The sequence below is a fragment of the Vipera ursinii genome (genome assembly GCF_947247035.1).
Source record: "Vipera ursinii genome assembly, chromosome: 6".
In the NCBI taxonomy this organism is placed as follows: domain Eukaryota; kingdom Metazoa; phylum Chordata; class Lepidosauria; order Squamata; family Viperidae; genus Vipera; species Vipera ursinii.
The window spans coordinates 46,840,401-46,854,887 of record NC_139515.1 but is presented as its reverse complement, the minus strand read 5'-3'; the positions used below and the strand labels follow the sequence as shown (position 1 = coordinate 46,854,887).

General features: G+C 36.4%; 1 protein-coding gene across 7 annotated transcripts in view; it reads left to right on the top strand.

The window, feature by feature from the left end:
• OSBPL8 (oxysterol binding protein like 8) overlaps positions 1-14,487 on the top strand; it is an 80,411-nt gene that overhangs the window by 37,589 nt on the left and 28,335 nt on the right. For all 7 annotated transcript variants that reach the window (XM_083365130.1, XM_083365128.1, XM_083365132.1 and 4 more), the window contains 5 exons: positions 1,318-1,486; positions 4,948-5,173; positions 6,500-6,684; positions 10,874-10,955; positions 11,214-11,312. In XM_083365130.1, coding sequence (XP_083221256.1) covers positions 1,318-1,486; positions 4,948-5,173; positions 6,500-6,684; positions 10,874-10,955; positions 11,214-11,312 — 761 coding nt within the window. The remainder of the gene's footprint in view (positions 1-1,317; positions 1,487-4,947; positions 5,174-6,499; positions 6,685-10,873; positions 10,956-11,213; positions 11,313-14,487) is intronic.

Here is a 14,487-nt window from a genome sequence, read left to right as displayed (position 1 = left end):
CTGCCCCTCATGAATTCTATACTCGTGACTTTGATATTTCCTAGGATAATGCCTTCATTGAAATTCAGTTTCCTAGTTTTTGCTTTGTTCAGCCTTAGGAACATTGATAATGTTTCCAAAGTGATTGCAGCCACCCTGTTTCTCTATCTGCAAATGTGATAATTCTACTTTCTATCCGTTTTAACCATTTATAAATATTTTGAATTGCATAGGGTATAGAATAGAATTGACGCTTCTCTAGCTCGATGAGAGGTTTTTGACATATTCTGCTTAGGTTCACTTTAGGAAGAAGACTAAAGCAAAGTAGGAGTTATTCTGTCCTCTCTTTGTCACATATTACTGTCCTACCATGCTCTCCAAGAAGTAAGCCTACCTTTACATTTTCCTTCTTTTACTACTGACGTAGTCAGAAAACCACTTTTTGTTGCTTTTAGTTTTTCTTGCAAGTTGTTTCTCTGATTTTGTTTTTAGCCTTCCTGCAGTACTAATTATTGCTGGTAAATTACCTTGGTGTTATATCTATCATTCTTTTTTCCCTGATTCATTATTGTATTGGTACATTAAATCTCTGTTTTCTGCTTCAAGTATAACCTCAATTTTATTATATTTTATTTTAATATATATTTGAAAGAAAAAACAATAAAAAAGAATGAAAAGCACAAATTTCTGCATATGTTCCTTTTAGTTTTTAGTGGAAAAATTTCTACATATCCACAATGATTTCCTAAACCCCATTTTCCCCCATCTCTAGAATATTCTGCAATTTACTGATTTTTAAAATATTCCCAGCTTTTCAGTGCTAACTTCGACTTGACGATTTATCTCTATGGGCCCCTACCTACTCTTACTTAAAGCTTGTTGAAATTGGTTCTTGTGAAATCTAATGTGCATATATGATTATGCTCTAATTTCTGTAACACAAGCAGAGTTAAGAATGAGTCATATTACTAAGTCAGTCCAACTTGAATTAAAAAATCTTTTCTAATATTAAAAAGTTTTGCTCAGTAGTATACATCAGCATACCACAACCTTTCCAGATTGGCAGCCCAGCTCAGAGGGAGAGATGGTTTTGTGTGAAGGGCAGGCATGTGTGCGTGCACAGATTCACTTGTGTGAGCAGTGGGGCTGCAAGTGCCGTGGCCCACTGCCAGGCTGCCCTATTCGCAACAGGCTGCTGTGTGCGCTCGCAGCCCCACTTGTGCGAGATTGGGGACCCCTATTATACATAAAAGTGACAAATAGCTGAAATGCATATAACCCTAACTGTTGTGCTTGCCCTGTTTTGAATATTATACTCTAAAACATGTTTATTTTTAGGTAGATGTTGGATGGATGCATTGGAGCTAGCTTTAAAGTGTTCAAGTTTGCTCAAGCGTACAATGATTAGAGAAGGTAAAGAACATGAACTGAATTTAGCAGATAGTACACATGTTTCATTCTATGGTCTGCTGCGTGCAAACAACGTTCACAGCACTGAAAGTTTCCCGTAAGTCCATAATTTTTGTTTGTTTATTAAACTTCATGGTTCATAGGAATCATCTTTTAAGGGTAGGGGTTATGTGTTGTTTTTTTGACTTCAACTTCCAAATTAGAACATTTTTGTTACAACAATCACACGAGGGTTTAAACCCTACACCAAGGATACAATTCCATCTGTTTATGTCCTAATAACTTATTAAATATACTTTTTAACTATACTTAATGTATAGAATACATATTTTAGAATGATATGGTTAGTGCAACTTTACTTAAGTTGTCATAGCAGAGAGTTATTGATATTACATTAAATCATGTTCTCATGTATGAGGTTCATATGACTTCTCTATCCTCTCCCTAGAGTTGAGGTGGGGTATTATTTTTAGTCAGTTTAAATCCTGTGGGATATTTCTACTTATATTGACCACCAAGAGGCAATATGTGACCAGTTTTGCCTTATTTAGGACTCATCCAAATAATATCTGATGAGTCTCAAATAAGAACAAAAACAGTCATGAATTATCTCCTGGTATACAGTATAAGTAGATATTTAACTTATACCACTGCTATTTCCTATAGACCTAAGCACTATTTTATTCTCTATCCTATGCTGATAACCAATAATTTTATACTTATTCTGTGATATAGCTATAGCTTTTTATGCTACACTAATTTCTTTATCCTTCCCAGAAAGTCCTAACTCAGAGTTACTTGCATTTTGCCTAGTACATATCTAATATTATCCTCTTCTTCCATGATGGAAAAGGGAGCAGAATAGGCACCAAAAGCTGATTGAATGAGAATGGAGGGGTTCCTCTACCTGAAATCTGCCCATGTAGCTCTTGGGGGATTTGAAGTAGCCTTAACACCAAGATCCATGAAAAGGCCTAGCAATGATGTTTTATGAGAATTTGATGATAGCCAAATAAACTGTTCCATAGGTAGCCTGAAGTAAGTTGCAGTATTTTATGTTGAGTTCTCTGAACAAACTCAGTGTACTAGTGAGGTAGTTCACCCATCACTTCTCACCTCCTGCAGATTCTCTGTGCTAAAGGATCTCCACTCCTTGGGCATGTAGTCTGAGCAGATTGGGAATTAGGGCTGCTATGACAAGTATGCTCCTACCCCAAGCCAAACATGTATTTGAAACATACTAGGAACAGTGTCTTAGATCTGCTTTTGGCCCCCAAGCAATTAATATATGACCTGAAGTGGAAGACAGTATCATTCCTTTGTCATAGTCAGATCACTCATAGTCACTTCTATTAACCTCTGTATGGTAGATGATCTGCCAAAGGCATCCTGTGGATTAAATTGAGGAGTTTCTCTGCAGTCAGGTGGGTACCTACATTAGACACTTAGTCATGTTCTGTAATACAGAGGAAATAAAAGAAGTGTTAGTTGCATTTAGTAGCATAGATTGTGTTCATTTTTTTGGAGAATCTATGATGGTTGTGGTGGGGAAGGAAAAATAGACCCCTTTGGAACTTCAGTGTGGAGTCCTTCAGAATTTGGCTTGTTTCCCTATTCTCTTCAGTCTGTGTGTGTTTTTTAGAGTCTTGGATGGAGTAGAACAAACAGACTGAATCCCAACAAAACAGAATTGCTTTTGGTAAAATGGCACTTAGGACCATTAATGTTCCATCTGTGATCTTAATAGATTACCTGAAAGACCAGTGATAAATCAGAAAATCCTGCTGGGCAATAGCTCTTACTAGAATAGCAGGTACTAATTGTGGCCATAAAACTGGTCTGCCAATGTGATCTCTTGGACAAGAAAGCCTTCTAGACAGTAATTCAACAGACTACTGCAATTGAATCTACAAGGGGCTTTCTTTGAAAATAATTTAGAAGCTGCAGCTGAAATGGAATATGGCTCCCTGAATGATGACTACTAACCAGTTTAGCAGAATAATATCTATGCTGAGGGATTGTGTTGATGACCACTAGGTTTTCAGTTGCATTTCAAAGTATACAAAGCCTATATAGTTTGATCCTTGCTTGCCTTCAAGACCATCTTCTTTAGTTGACATTTGTCTGACAAAAATCAGCTTAAAGGGAGAACTATAGGTCTCTAAGTTAAGGAATCAAGAGACAGGGGCCTGGAGGATGACATTCTCAGTAGCAGCTGTAGCAGCTTGCCACTTATTAAGATGGTGCTGTTCTACAGAGTCTTTGTGGGCAGCCCAATTAAATGGAGAATAATGGTAGATTTTTAGTTAGGGGTTTAATTGTAGTTCTATAATAATAACCTGCATAGAATCTTGCAAATAGGTGACATAAAAATGAATGAATGAATGAATGAATAAATAGTATATAGCCTTGGCCATCAACATATTGCACACCAATAATCTAAAGTAAGACTGCAGCTATGGTACCTTTCCATGGTAGAATGATGGTTAGAATTGGAGGCATTGTAAAGTAGTTTAATTGTTCCCTGAAAAATGATTCTAGGAAAATGTCTTATAGCACCACTGCACTGATGTATGGTAAAGAGGCTTCAAGTTTATTCCAGATTTTTTTTTAGCTTAAAGTTATTTTTTCTTGTTTCTTTTCTTTTTTCTTTTTTTTATTTTGGTAAACTTGGAATGAAAATGATTAAAACTATAACACTTCAGAAACTAAGGTGAATAAATATGACTCGGTATATAAATAATAATTCACTATTTTTTGCAAATAAGTTATCAAAGGCAAACAATCTTGGCCTATATATTCATGCACTCTCAGCTTTTTATTTCAATCTGGACAATAGCCATGATGACTGGTTATGTTAACTTATGTGTCACAATGCAAGTACTTTCCAGTCATTTCATCTGCTACACTATGCTTGTATCATTCAGTTCAAGGAGAAATTATCACAGTGGTTTCTTTAAATAACCTGTTATCTCTATAAATACTCTTATGTTCACTAATATTAATGTATGTAGGAAGAAATCTTGTTTGCTAATCATTAAACTAAGGGCATCCCTAGGTAAATTACCTGTATATACTGCATATAAAATGTAAATGTGTTTTAACATCTGAAACTGGGAATATAGCTTGTTTTCCTAAATCTTGTAAAGATTCACTCTGTGAAATAAGGTATCGTGAAAATCTAAGAAAGAAATTCATAGTTGATTGCATTTAGGCAGTAGTTCTTGCATTCTTTAGTGTATGTGTTCAACTTAATTGAGTGCTGTAAGATGCTGTTCAAAATAGCGATAAAGATATAAAGAATGGAAAATAATATGAATTAAGCTCAAGGATTCTTCTAATTAAATTGAATACATTAAATTGAATTGTAAGTCCTAATGATTTCATTGTGTTTAAATTTTCCCAATAAAATTAATTTGAATGAAAAATGCTTAAATTTAATTTTATTGACATTCGGTTTGACATGAGTTTTGCCGTGAAAAAATTCAGTAAAGTAACAAATTAACTAAATGTACTGTTCCTTACTATATAAAAGATTAACATGTCTCTTTTTGATAGGTTAAATGACAGTGAAATTGAAAGACAACATTTTAAAGATTCAGATATGTACTCTGATAAATCAGATAAAGAAAATGACCATGATCGTGATGAGTCAGATAATGATGGTTTGGTAGAAAGTGACACAGATACATCAGAGAGACAGGATGATTCATATATTGATCCTGAACCTGATCATGTAAAGGAAACAATTTACATAGAAGAAGACAGTGAAGAACTGGGGGAGGTAACAAGTTATATTTTTACTTCACAATATTTGAATTGTAAAATGGTTTGTCTTCCTTTCATTTTTTTTTATCCACTATTACGTGGTATGTCCATTTTAGAACTTCTGGTAAAACTGACTATAAAGAGATAGTATAAGATGTTTTATCATTGTTATGTTACCCTGTGGATTGATATCACATCCAAAATTTTGATTTATTTATATAGAATTTCTATTTCAATGTCATGAGATACCTAGCTTACTACAGGTTAATCTGTTAATTGATTTATATTATATTAGTCATGATTTTTGCTACTCATTTTAGCTTAAGTTCAATCATTCTTAAGTTCGATAACATTTATCTCTCCCTCTGTATGTATGTGTGTGTGTGGATGGATGGATAGATAGAGACAGACAGAGATATAGATATATTGATATATGAATATATAGAATTGATAGAGACCAATCTAAGGATGCAACTGAAATAAAATCATAAATATTTCCCAAGGCAGTAATAAAGCAAAATGAAAAATCCTCTATTTCTTAAATTCAAGATTGGTCTGGAAGTTGTAATATTTGGTCTAGTGCAGGAATCTCCAACCCTCCAGTCTGCGACCCAGTGCCAGTCCACTGCCTGGTAGGAACTGGGCTACACAAGTGGCGGGCGAGTATACATGCATGAGAAGCTGCATTTGCACAAGTCGTGCATGTGCATGCAAAACCATCCCCTTCCCCGCTGTTTCCATTGACAGTCTGCAGAGCTGAAAAGGTTGGGGACCACTGGTCTACGATTAGACTAGGAAGCGGGAGACCGTGAGTTCAAGTCCCACCTTAGCCATGAAAGCCAGCTGGGTGACTTTGGACCAACTGCACACACTTAGCCTAACCCACTTTACAAGGTGGTTGTTGTGAAGAAAATAGGAAGGTGTGTTGAATATGTTCACCAGCTTGATTTATATGTAAAAATAATAAAGGCAGGAAATAAGTAAGTAATAAATATTATATGGCTGTTACATTTTCATCCCATTTTTTCTTAATATGCATTGTTTCACATGCTGCATATTGAGCCACAATCAACTATAGGGCCAGGGTGCTGTATGGGGACACCGTTTGTTTCTTCAATATTAAAGTCACATGGATTTACATATTGTCCTGTGTTTAGAAAATAGGTGGGTAAGACAAACACATGGACAAATATGGCTTTGCAGCCATGAAGAAACTTTGAATCCTGTATCAGAGTGGCATGGGCAAATGTTTGGGCTGCTAAAAAAATTCTGCAATTTATTTAAATGCATTAATATATTTTAATATCTGCTCTTACTTCATTCTACATGCACTTTGCTGAAGGCAGGAGAAGCTTCTCAAACAGAAATAGTTTCAGAAGAGAACAAGAGTTTGATCTGGACGTTGTTGAAACAAGTACGCCCTGGAATGGATCTCTCCAAAGTGGTACTACCTACATTTATATTGGAAACACGTTCTTTCTTGGATAAACTCTCTGATTACTACTATCACGCAGACTTCTTATCTGAGTGAGTTGTTTGTATTCATCTGTAATAAGAACTATCTTGATGTATCGTGTCATTACTAGTTCAAAAGCATTTTCAAGAGAAGTTGAGTGATTTAATAGTGACAGATCTGAATTTTTAGAGAAAATAATGCCTCACACCATAAATGGGACTTAGAGCCAGCCACATGCTTCCTGGCCTAATTTTAAAAGTTGACTGCAAATGATGAATTCATATACAGTTGCAAGAAAAAGTATGTGAACCCTTTGGGATTACGTGGAGTTTTGCATGAATTGGCCATAAAATGAGCTCTAAACGTCATGTAAGTCACAACAATAGAAAAACACAGTCTGCTTAAAATAATACTACACAAACATTAGCTGTTGTCATGTTTTAATTGAACATAAGATGGAAACATTCACAGTGCAGGGTGGAAAAAGTATGTGAACCTTTGGACTTAATAACTGGTTGACCCTTCTTTGGCAGCAATAACCTCAACCAAACGTTTCCTGTAGTTGCAGATCAGACCTGCACAATGATCTGGAGTAATTTTGGACCACTCCTCTTCACAAAACTGTTTCAGTGTAGCAATATTTTTGGGATGTCTGGTGTGAATCACTCTCTTAAGGTCATGCCACAGCATTTCAATCAGGTTGAGGTCAGGACTCTGACTGGGCCACTCCAAAAGGCGTATTCTGTTCTGTTGAAGCCATTGTTTTGTTGAATTACTTGTATGCTTTGGGTCATTGTCCTGTTGCATCACCCATCCTCTGCGGAGCTTCAGTTGGCGGACAGATGGTCGTATGTTTTCCTGCAAAATGTCCTGATAAACTCTGGAATTCATTTTCCCATCAATGACAACAATCCGTCCAGGCCCTGAGGCAGCAAAGCAGCCCCAAACCATGATGCTCCCTCCACCATGTTTTACAGTGCGGATGAGGTTTTGATGTTGATGTGCTGTGCCTTTTTTTCTCCACACATAGTGTTGTGTGTTTTTCCCAAACAACTCAATTTTGGTTTCATATGTCCACAGTATATTTTACCAGTAGTGCTGTGGAACATCCAGGTGCTCTTTTGCAAACTTCAAATGTGCTGCAATATTTTTTTTGGACAGCAATGGCTTCCTCCGTGGTGTCCTCCCATGTCCTCCATTCTTGTTTAATGTTTTCCTTATTGTAGATATGTCAACAAAAATGTTAGCATGTGCCAGAGATTTCTGTAGGTCTTTAGCTGACACTCTAGGATTCTTCTTTACCTCATTAAGCATTATGCGCTGTGCTCTTGCAGTCATTTTTACAGGACGACCACACCTAGGGAGAGTAGCAACAGTGCTAAACTTTCTCCATTTGTAGACTGTCTTACCGTGGACACATGAACATCAAGGCTTTTGGAGATACTTTTGTAACCCTTTCCAGCTTCATGCAAGTCAACAATTCTTGATCGTAGGTCTTCTGAGAGCTCTTTTCTGCGAGGCATGGTTCACATCAGACAGTGCTTCTTGAGACCAGTAAACCCAAAACAGGTGTGTGTTTTTAAAGGGCAGGACAGCTGTCAGCAACACATCCAATATCATCACACTGATTGGAGTCAAGGTTGGCTCACTCCTGGCTCCAATTAGCTCTTGGAGAAGTCATTAGGCTAGGGGTTCACATACTTTTTCCACCCTGCACTGTGAATGTTTCCATCTTATGTTCAATTAAAACATGACAACAGCTAATGTTTGTGTAGTAATGTTTGTGTAGAGCGCACTTTATGGCCAATTCATGCAAAACTCCACATAATCCCAGAGGGTTCACATACTTTTTCTTGCAACTGTACTCTGGTGTACACTGCATATCCTTTCCTGGCAGCCTATTGCTTGAGGAAAGTAAACTGTTTAAAAATGAAAAAGGGAAGCACATAAGAGCTTGTGGACATAGAACACTTTTAACTATGCAGGTAAAAATAAGTAAGGAATTGTACAATTAACATGGAAATATCTAGAGTTATACCAGCACAGTTAGGTGAAGTGCATAGCAGAGTGTTTAAAACTGTGCTCCTTGGAACCTTAGGGTTTTGAAGAATTTGATAATTTCCATAAGAGACTAAGGGTGGGGGGAATCATCCCTACACAACCATTTTTCTACCTCATTGATATATATGATTTTTCAAAGAAAATGTTGCTTATGATTTTCAAATAGACCGATTGGCAACCCATCTACTTTGACTTGTTTTTCTAAGTGAAGACCAAACTCTCTTCTCCGATACACACATCTGGTTGATTCTGTGAAAAGTAACATCACAAATGATGCTCTTATCTTTTCCCCTCTCATAGAGGAAAATACATGTGCCATTCGTGTTTCAGGATGAAATGCAATTTATTTGCTTCTATGTTAGCAGTTTAGAATTCTTTAATATAGTGTTGCATAACTTTTAAATTAGTTGATGTTCTCTTACCCAGTTTTATTTTATCAGTTACTTTTTCCTTTTATTTTACTGTATGTTTGTAGTACAGCACACCATTTGTTTTTAGACACATTTTAGCATGGATGTAGGGGTTCCTGCCCAGTGGACACATTAGTTCCTGAATCCGAAAAACGTGACGAGCAAATAGTTGCTTCTTAAGGCATTCATTATCAAATGTTCTTATAAGGTTCTGATTTAGGAACTACTTACTTATCTTTGAGCTTCTTTATGGGAACACAACCTTCACACTTTTTATAAAATGGATTCTGATGTAGTTCAATCAACTCATCATGTCATTTCCTTGAGATTCTATTTTTAAACTATCTCAAATTGCAAAATAAAACAAAGAGTATGATTGCAGAAATAAAACTCTGAATCAAGGAGGACTGAAACATTCATTCTTTAAGTCTTGGGAAACAAGTATCTGAAAGGGACTGAGGTAGGCTCATCCCCGATTAACTGAAATGAAGTGAAAGGGAGATAAAGCATAATTGAGCTTGCACATCTCTATTATTATAGCCCGTTTCAAAGAAGTATAGTTCTAATCTGTCAGTGGAATCTGTTTCCCAGATCTACCCTGAAGGTCTGACATTGGCAAACAAATTTAATAAAGCTTAAGTAAAATAAATATATAGTGCAGATTTGAATTGTGAAAATCAAGATAAAAGAATAATTTATGTACAAAAAATGTACCCTTATTCAAATGTTTTCTCTAAAGTAGTCAGTATCTATCTGATTTATATATTTTACTAGTTAAGGTTTTTTATTCTGGCTTTTCGCACTGTTTGGATTCCCAAACGTGTAACCATACTTTAAGCAGTCTTTGATAGATTGCAGTGATTCTTGAAACATCTCTCCCAACAGTTAACTTTTTTTTAGAGGAATTAAGAATACTATTTCCTTCATTTCTCAAATAATTTTCTACTTCCATAGATTTCATAATTGCTGTTGGTTCATATCCACAAGGGGAGAAACAGTAGAGCAGTCTTCCTAGCCTTTACAATTATTAAATGATGTCACTTTTCCCGATCTTGGGATATTTTGCAGATGTAAACTGGTTGAGTTTACATCTGGGTTTGGTGGTTTGGCAACCAAGGTCTAGGACAGGGGACACGAGACCACTCAGTTGCTTGTGGTCTGCATAGCAGGTCACCTTGCCTCTGAAAATGCCAGCCACAGTTGCCAATGAAGCCTCAGAAAATCTGTTGTCTAAATTGGTCACTTTAAATGTTGATGATTAGGGTTAAATAAGAATGATTAGGGGGCTGGAGGCTAAAACATGAAGAATGGTTACAGGAATTGGGTATGTCTAGTCTAACCAAGATAAGGACTAGGGGAGACATGATAGCAGTGTTCCAATATCTCAGTCTCCTACAAACACAAGGGGGTCAAACTTGCAAAGCATTAAAAGACAAGTCGAGAAACAATGAATGGAAACTAACCAAGGAGAGAAGCAACCTAGAACTAAGGAGAAATTTCCTAATGGTGAGAGCAATCAACCAGTGGAACAGCTTGCCTTCAGAAGTTGTGGGTGCTCCATCACTGAAGGCTTTGAAAAAGAGACTGGACAACCATTTATCTGAGTCTCCTGTTTGAGCAGAGAGTTGGACTACAAGACCTCCAAGGTCCCTTCCAACTCTTATTATTTTATGTTATATGGTGTATACATTTCTTATCACTGTGTTTGAATATGAAACTCTTATATGGTTTGTTACATTGATATGGATAAAATTTACTTTGATTATAAGTCTGTATAATCTTTTTCTAGAGCTGCCCTTGAAGAGAATGCTTACAATCGAATGAAAAAAGTTGTGAAGTGGTACTTGTCAGGATTCTACAAAAAACCAAAAGTAATCCTTTGGCATTTTTTATCTAGTCCTTAGTTTTCAGCAGCTTTTCTTCTATTCATATTTGCAGAGTAAAATGCTCCCATTCCGTTTAAAATTAATGGGTGGGAGGCAGTTTCCCATTAAGTAAATACAGTAATTGTAAGCATTTCGTTACAGTCTTGAGAATGTTTTTGCTTATTAAAACTTCTTGTTGTTATTAAACATTTTTGGAATTGGAATGTATTTGTTATGTATTTACAAATATTGTGTATCTTTCAGGGACTTAAAAAACCTTACAATCCTATACTTGGTGAGACTTTTCGTTGTTTGTGGATTCATCCAAAAACAAATAGCAAGACTTTTTATATTGCTGAACAGGTAATGTGAAAATAAAAAAATAATAATAATAAATATGTGAAATAAATATCTGTGAAATATGTGTGAAAAACTATAGCAGCATTTTTCAACATCTACATTTGATTACATTAACTCAGAAACAATACCATACCTTCCTTATTCTAAAATTATTAATTACAATGGAGTAATCATTAGGTATACTGCATTTTCATGTTACTGGAATTATGAAAAAGGCAAGGAATTCACTTTAATTCCAGTTACAGGTGATCCTCAACTTACAAGCACAATTAGGACCAGAATTTCCATTGCTAAGCAAGGCAGTTGTTAAGTGAGTCATGTGCAATTTTATGACCTTTTTTCCATGGCAGTTAAGTGAATTACTGCAGTTGTTAAGTAAATCATGCAATCAATCATTAAGGAAATCTGGTTTCCCTGTTGACTTTACTTGTCAAAAGCCAGCTAGATTGCAAATGATAATGGCATGACCCTAGGATGGTGCATCTGTTGTAAATACATGCTGGTTGCCAAGTGCTTGAATTTTGATCATGTGACCATGGGGATGTTACAAAGGTTGTAAGTACGAGGATCAGTTGTAAGTCATTTTTTCCAGTGCCATTGTAACTTCAAATATGTCTATAATGAGTGTACCATAAGTATACATACCAGATTTTTTTAAAAAAATCCATTCCCACCCTTATGGGTGGTCTGTGTCTCAGGTCCTCTACCAGGGGCTTGGTAATTTGAGGGTTCTGCTCAGGATTTTAGCTGTCCTAGCACTGCATTTTTCTGGACAGAGAGTTCTGATGTGATTCTGGGATCTGTTGGAGTCATTCCAACTTAACTTAGGAGTGACAGTACCCAATGCTTTACCATCACTGGGACCACTTTGCCTTTTACTTTCCACATGCTCTCCAGTTCCTCCTTCAGGCCTTGATACTTCTCCAGTTTCTCATACTCCTTCCTGATACAGTACCTGCCTGCTAGTCTGGTCTGGAAGTCCCATAGGATTTTAGCTTTCTTATTCTTCACAGTCTTTTGTTGGATCTCCAATTTGGACTTAGGACGATCTAACCCATATTTTCTATAGAGGTTCCTGTACACAATGCCAGCTATGCAGAGAGGTCTCAAGACAGTGTAACACATATAGACATAGTGGCAAGATGTAAGATGTATATATTTATGCGTGCGTGCGCGCACACACACACACACACACACACACACACACACACACACACATCATCCTCTTATACCTGAGTATATATATTGCATATATGTATATAATGAGTATAGCGTAAGTGTATACCATATATAGTGCTAAGGGGACAACTGCCCCGGCATCTGGAGGACAAACTAGTTCTTATGAGGAACATTGATTTCAGTTGACTTCTATCTGCTTGTGTATACAAGAATTTTTATTTTTATTTTGCCCTTTAAGTCAGTGTGGATTCCTGACAACTGCCTCAACTATCTTTCAGATTTAAGATATCTCTTCTTTGTGGCCAGGTTCTCCACCCCAAAGTATACCGGAGCCTTCTGTTGTCTCATCCCAGGCTGATTTGTCTCATTGTTGAGATCACTGCCTCCCTCTTGTTCCAGAAATAATACTTTCTCAAAAGTTACTGATATTCCCATAAGGCCAAAAGGAATCCCCCCTATCTCTTTGTAGGTATTTGTATTCTTTATGCAGCTTAACTGGATTCTTCCTTTCTATAAGTGTTGATCTCTTCACTCAAGTTGTCCTGGAATCTCTTAGTGGTACTTATCCAACTCTCAACAAAACCTTTTGAACAGATGGCTATTTTTCTCTCTGCATTTTCTGACCATAAAGATGGTTTTTCTGGGGGTAATCACCAAAGCCCAGAGATGTTAGTGAACTTGGTACACAGAGATGATCTGTTGGAAAGACAAAATAGTTTTCCACCTGGATGGAGGGTATATCTCTATTTCACAAATCCCAGGATGTAATTCTATCATTTTTTCTCCCACCTGTCGGTCTTGGCAATAAATCATAGCCCTCCAAACACTGAATCTCTTGTAAAGACCTTGGCTTGGCTTAGCAGAAGATTGTCAGATACAGTTTGATTGACTGATTGAGTCTATCTCTTCCTTGACAAGAATGATACCTTAAACGTACAGAGCAAAGAATTCTGACTTTATACACATACTCTCCAAAGTTTGAACTCTGCTTCATCTGCCTGTCTTTCCGAATAAAATGTTACTTGGCAGTTTACTTGGTAACTTTAAGTAGCTGATAAATACCTTTGTTAATTGATCTCTCTAGTCTTTTAATTCCCATCTTGCCAGCTTCAGGCTTTATAGCAGCTCCAGTGGGGTCTTATTTTGGAACCTATGTTTCATGATTTGGATGTTATGCATAAACTAGTTCTTTTTGCATCTGGAACACAATCATTTCAGTAATTTGAATAGCATTGTGGTCATCCTGTCGCCTCTCAGTTATTTTTATATTAAAAGCTGATTTTACTTGTGTCTGTTCAGAATATTCTTGTATATAACATTACTAGCTGGATATGTATTGAAGAGAAGATACTTATTTTAAAGAATAGTACTGCTTTATCATGGGATTAGCTTTCCACATAAGCTCATTATTCTGCTATCGATGTTTTACACCAAGACCACAGGATAACAGAAAGTTGCCTGCCAATCACTGTGATTATTTCAGCAGTCACTAGTGTGACCTCACATCCCCTCCTGTCTTTGTCTCAACAGGTTGTTTTACTATAATCACATAGCCACAAATGATAATGCAGATGAGCAGATTTTGGTGTGCTGATGATGTTTATATAGTTGAAAATGAGCAGCCATCTCATCTAATCTAGAAAAGATTTTGTAATGTTATCTGGCATAAGTGTAAATGCATGGATGGCGACTGGAATAGATTTAACACTCTCTGAATGCACTTAGGGTTTTTCCCATATCATCTGCTAACTGCCATTTGAAAACATCTGTAACATGCAAAGATAGCTCAAAAGTTGATCCTGTTATTTTTAATGCATTCTGCCCACATCCAAATTAGCCTCTCGATAACTTGGCAAGTGCAAGTTATGACGAGACACGAGGATCACTGAAACATAATATTGCATGTATCATTTCAAATTAGTTGAACAATATATTCAGTTCATATTCATATTTACACAAACCCGAGCATACTCTTTGGTTTTGACGAAATATTTTATGG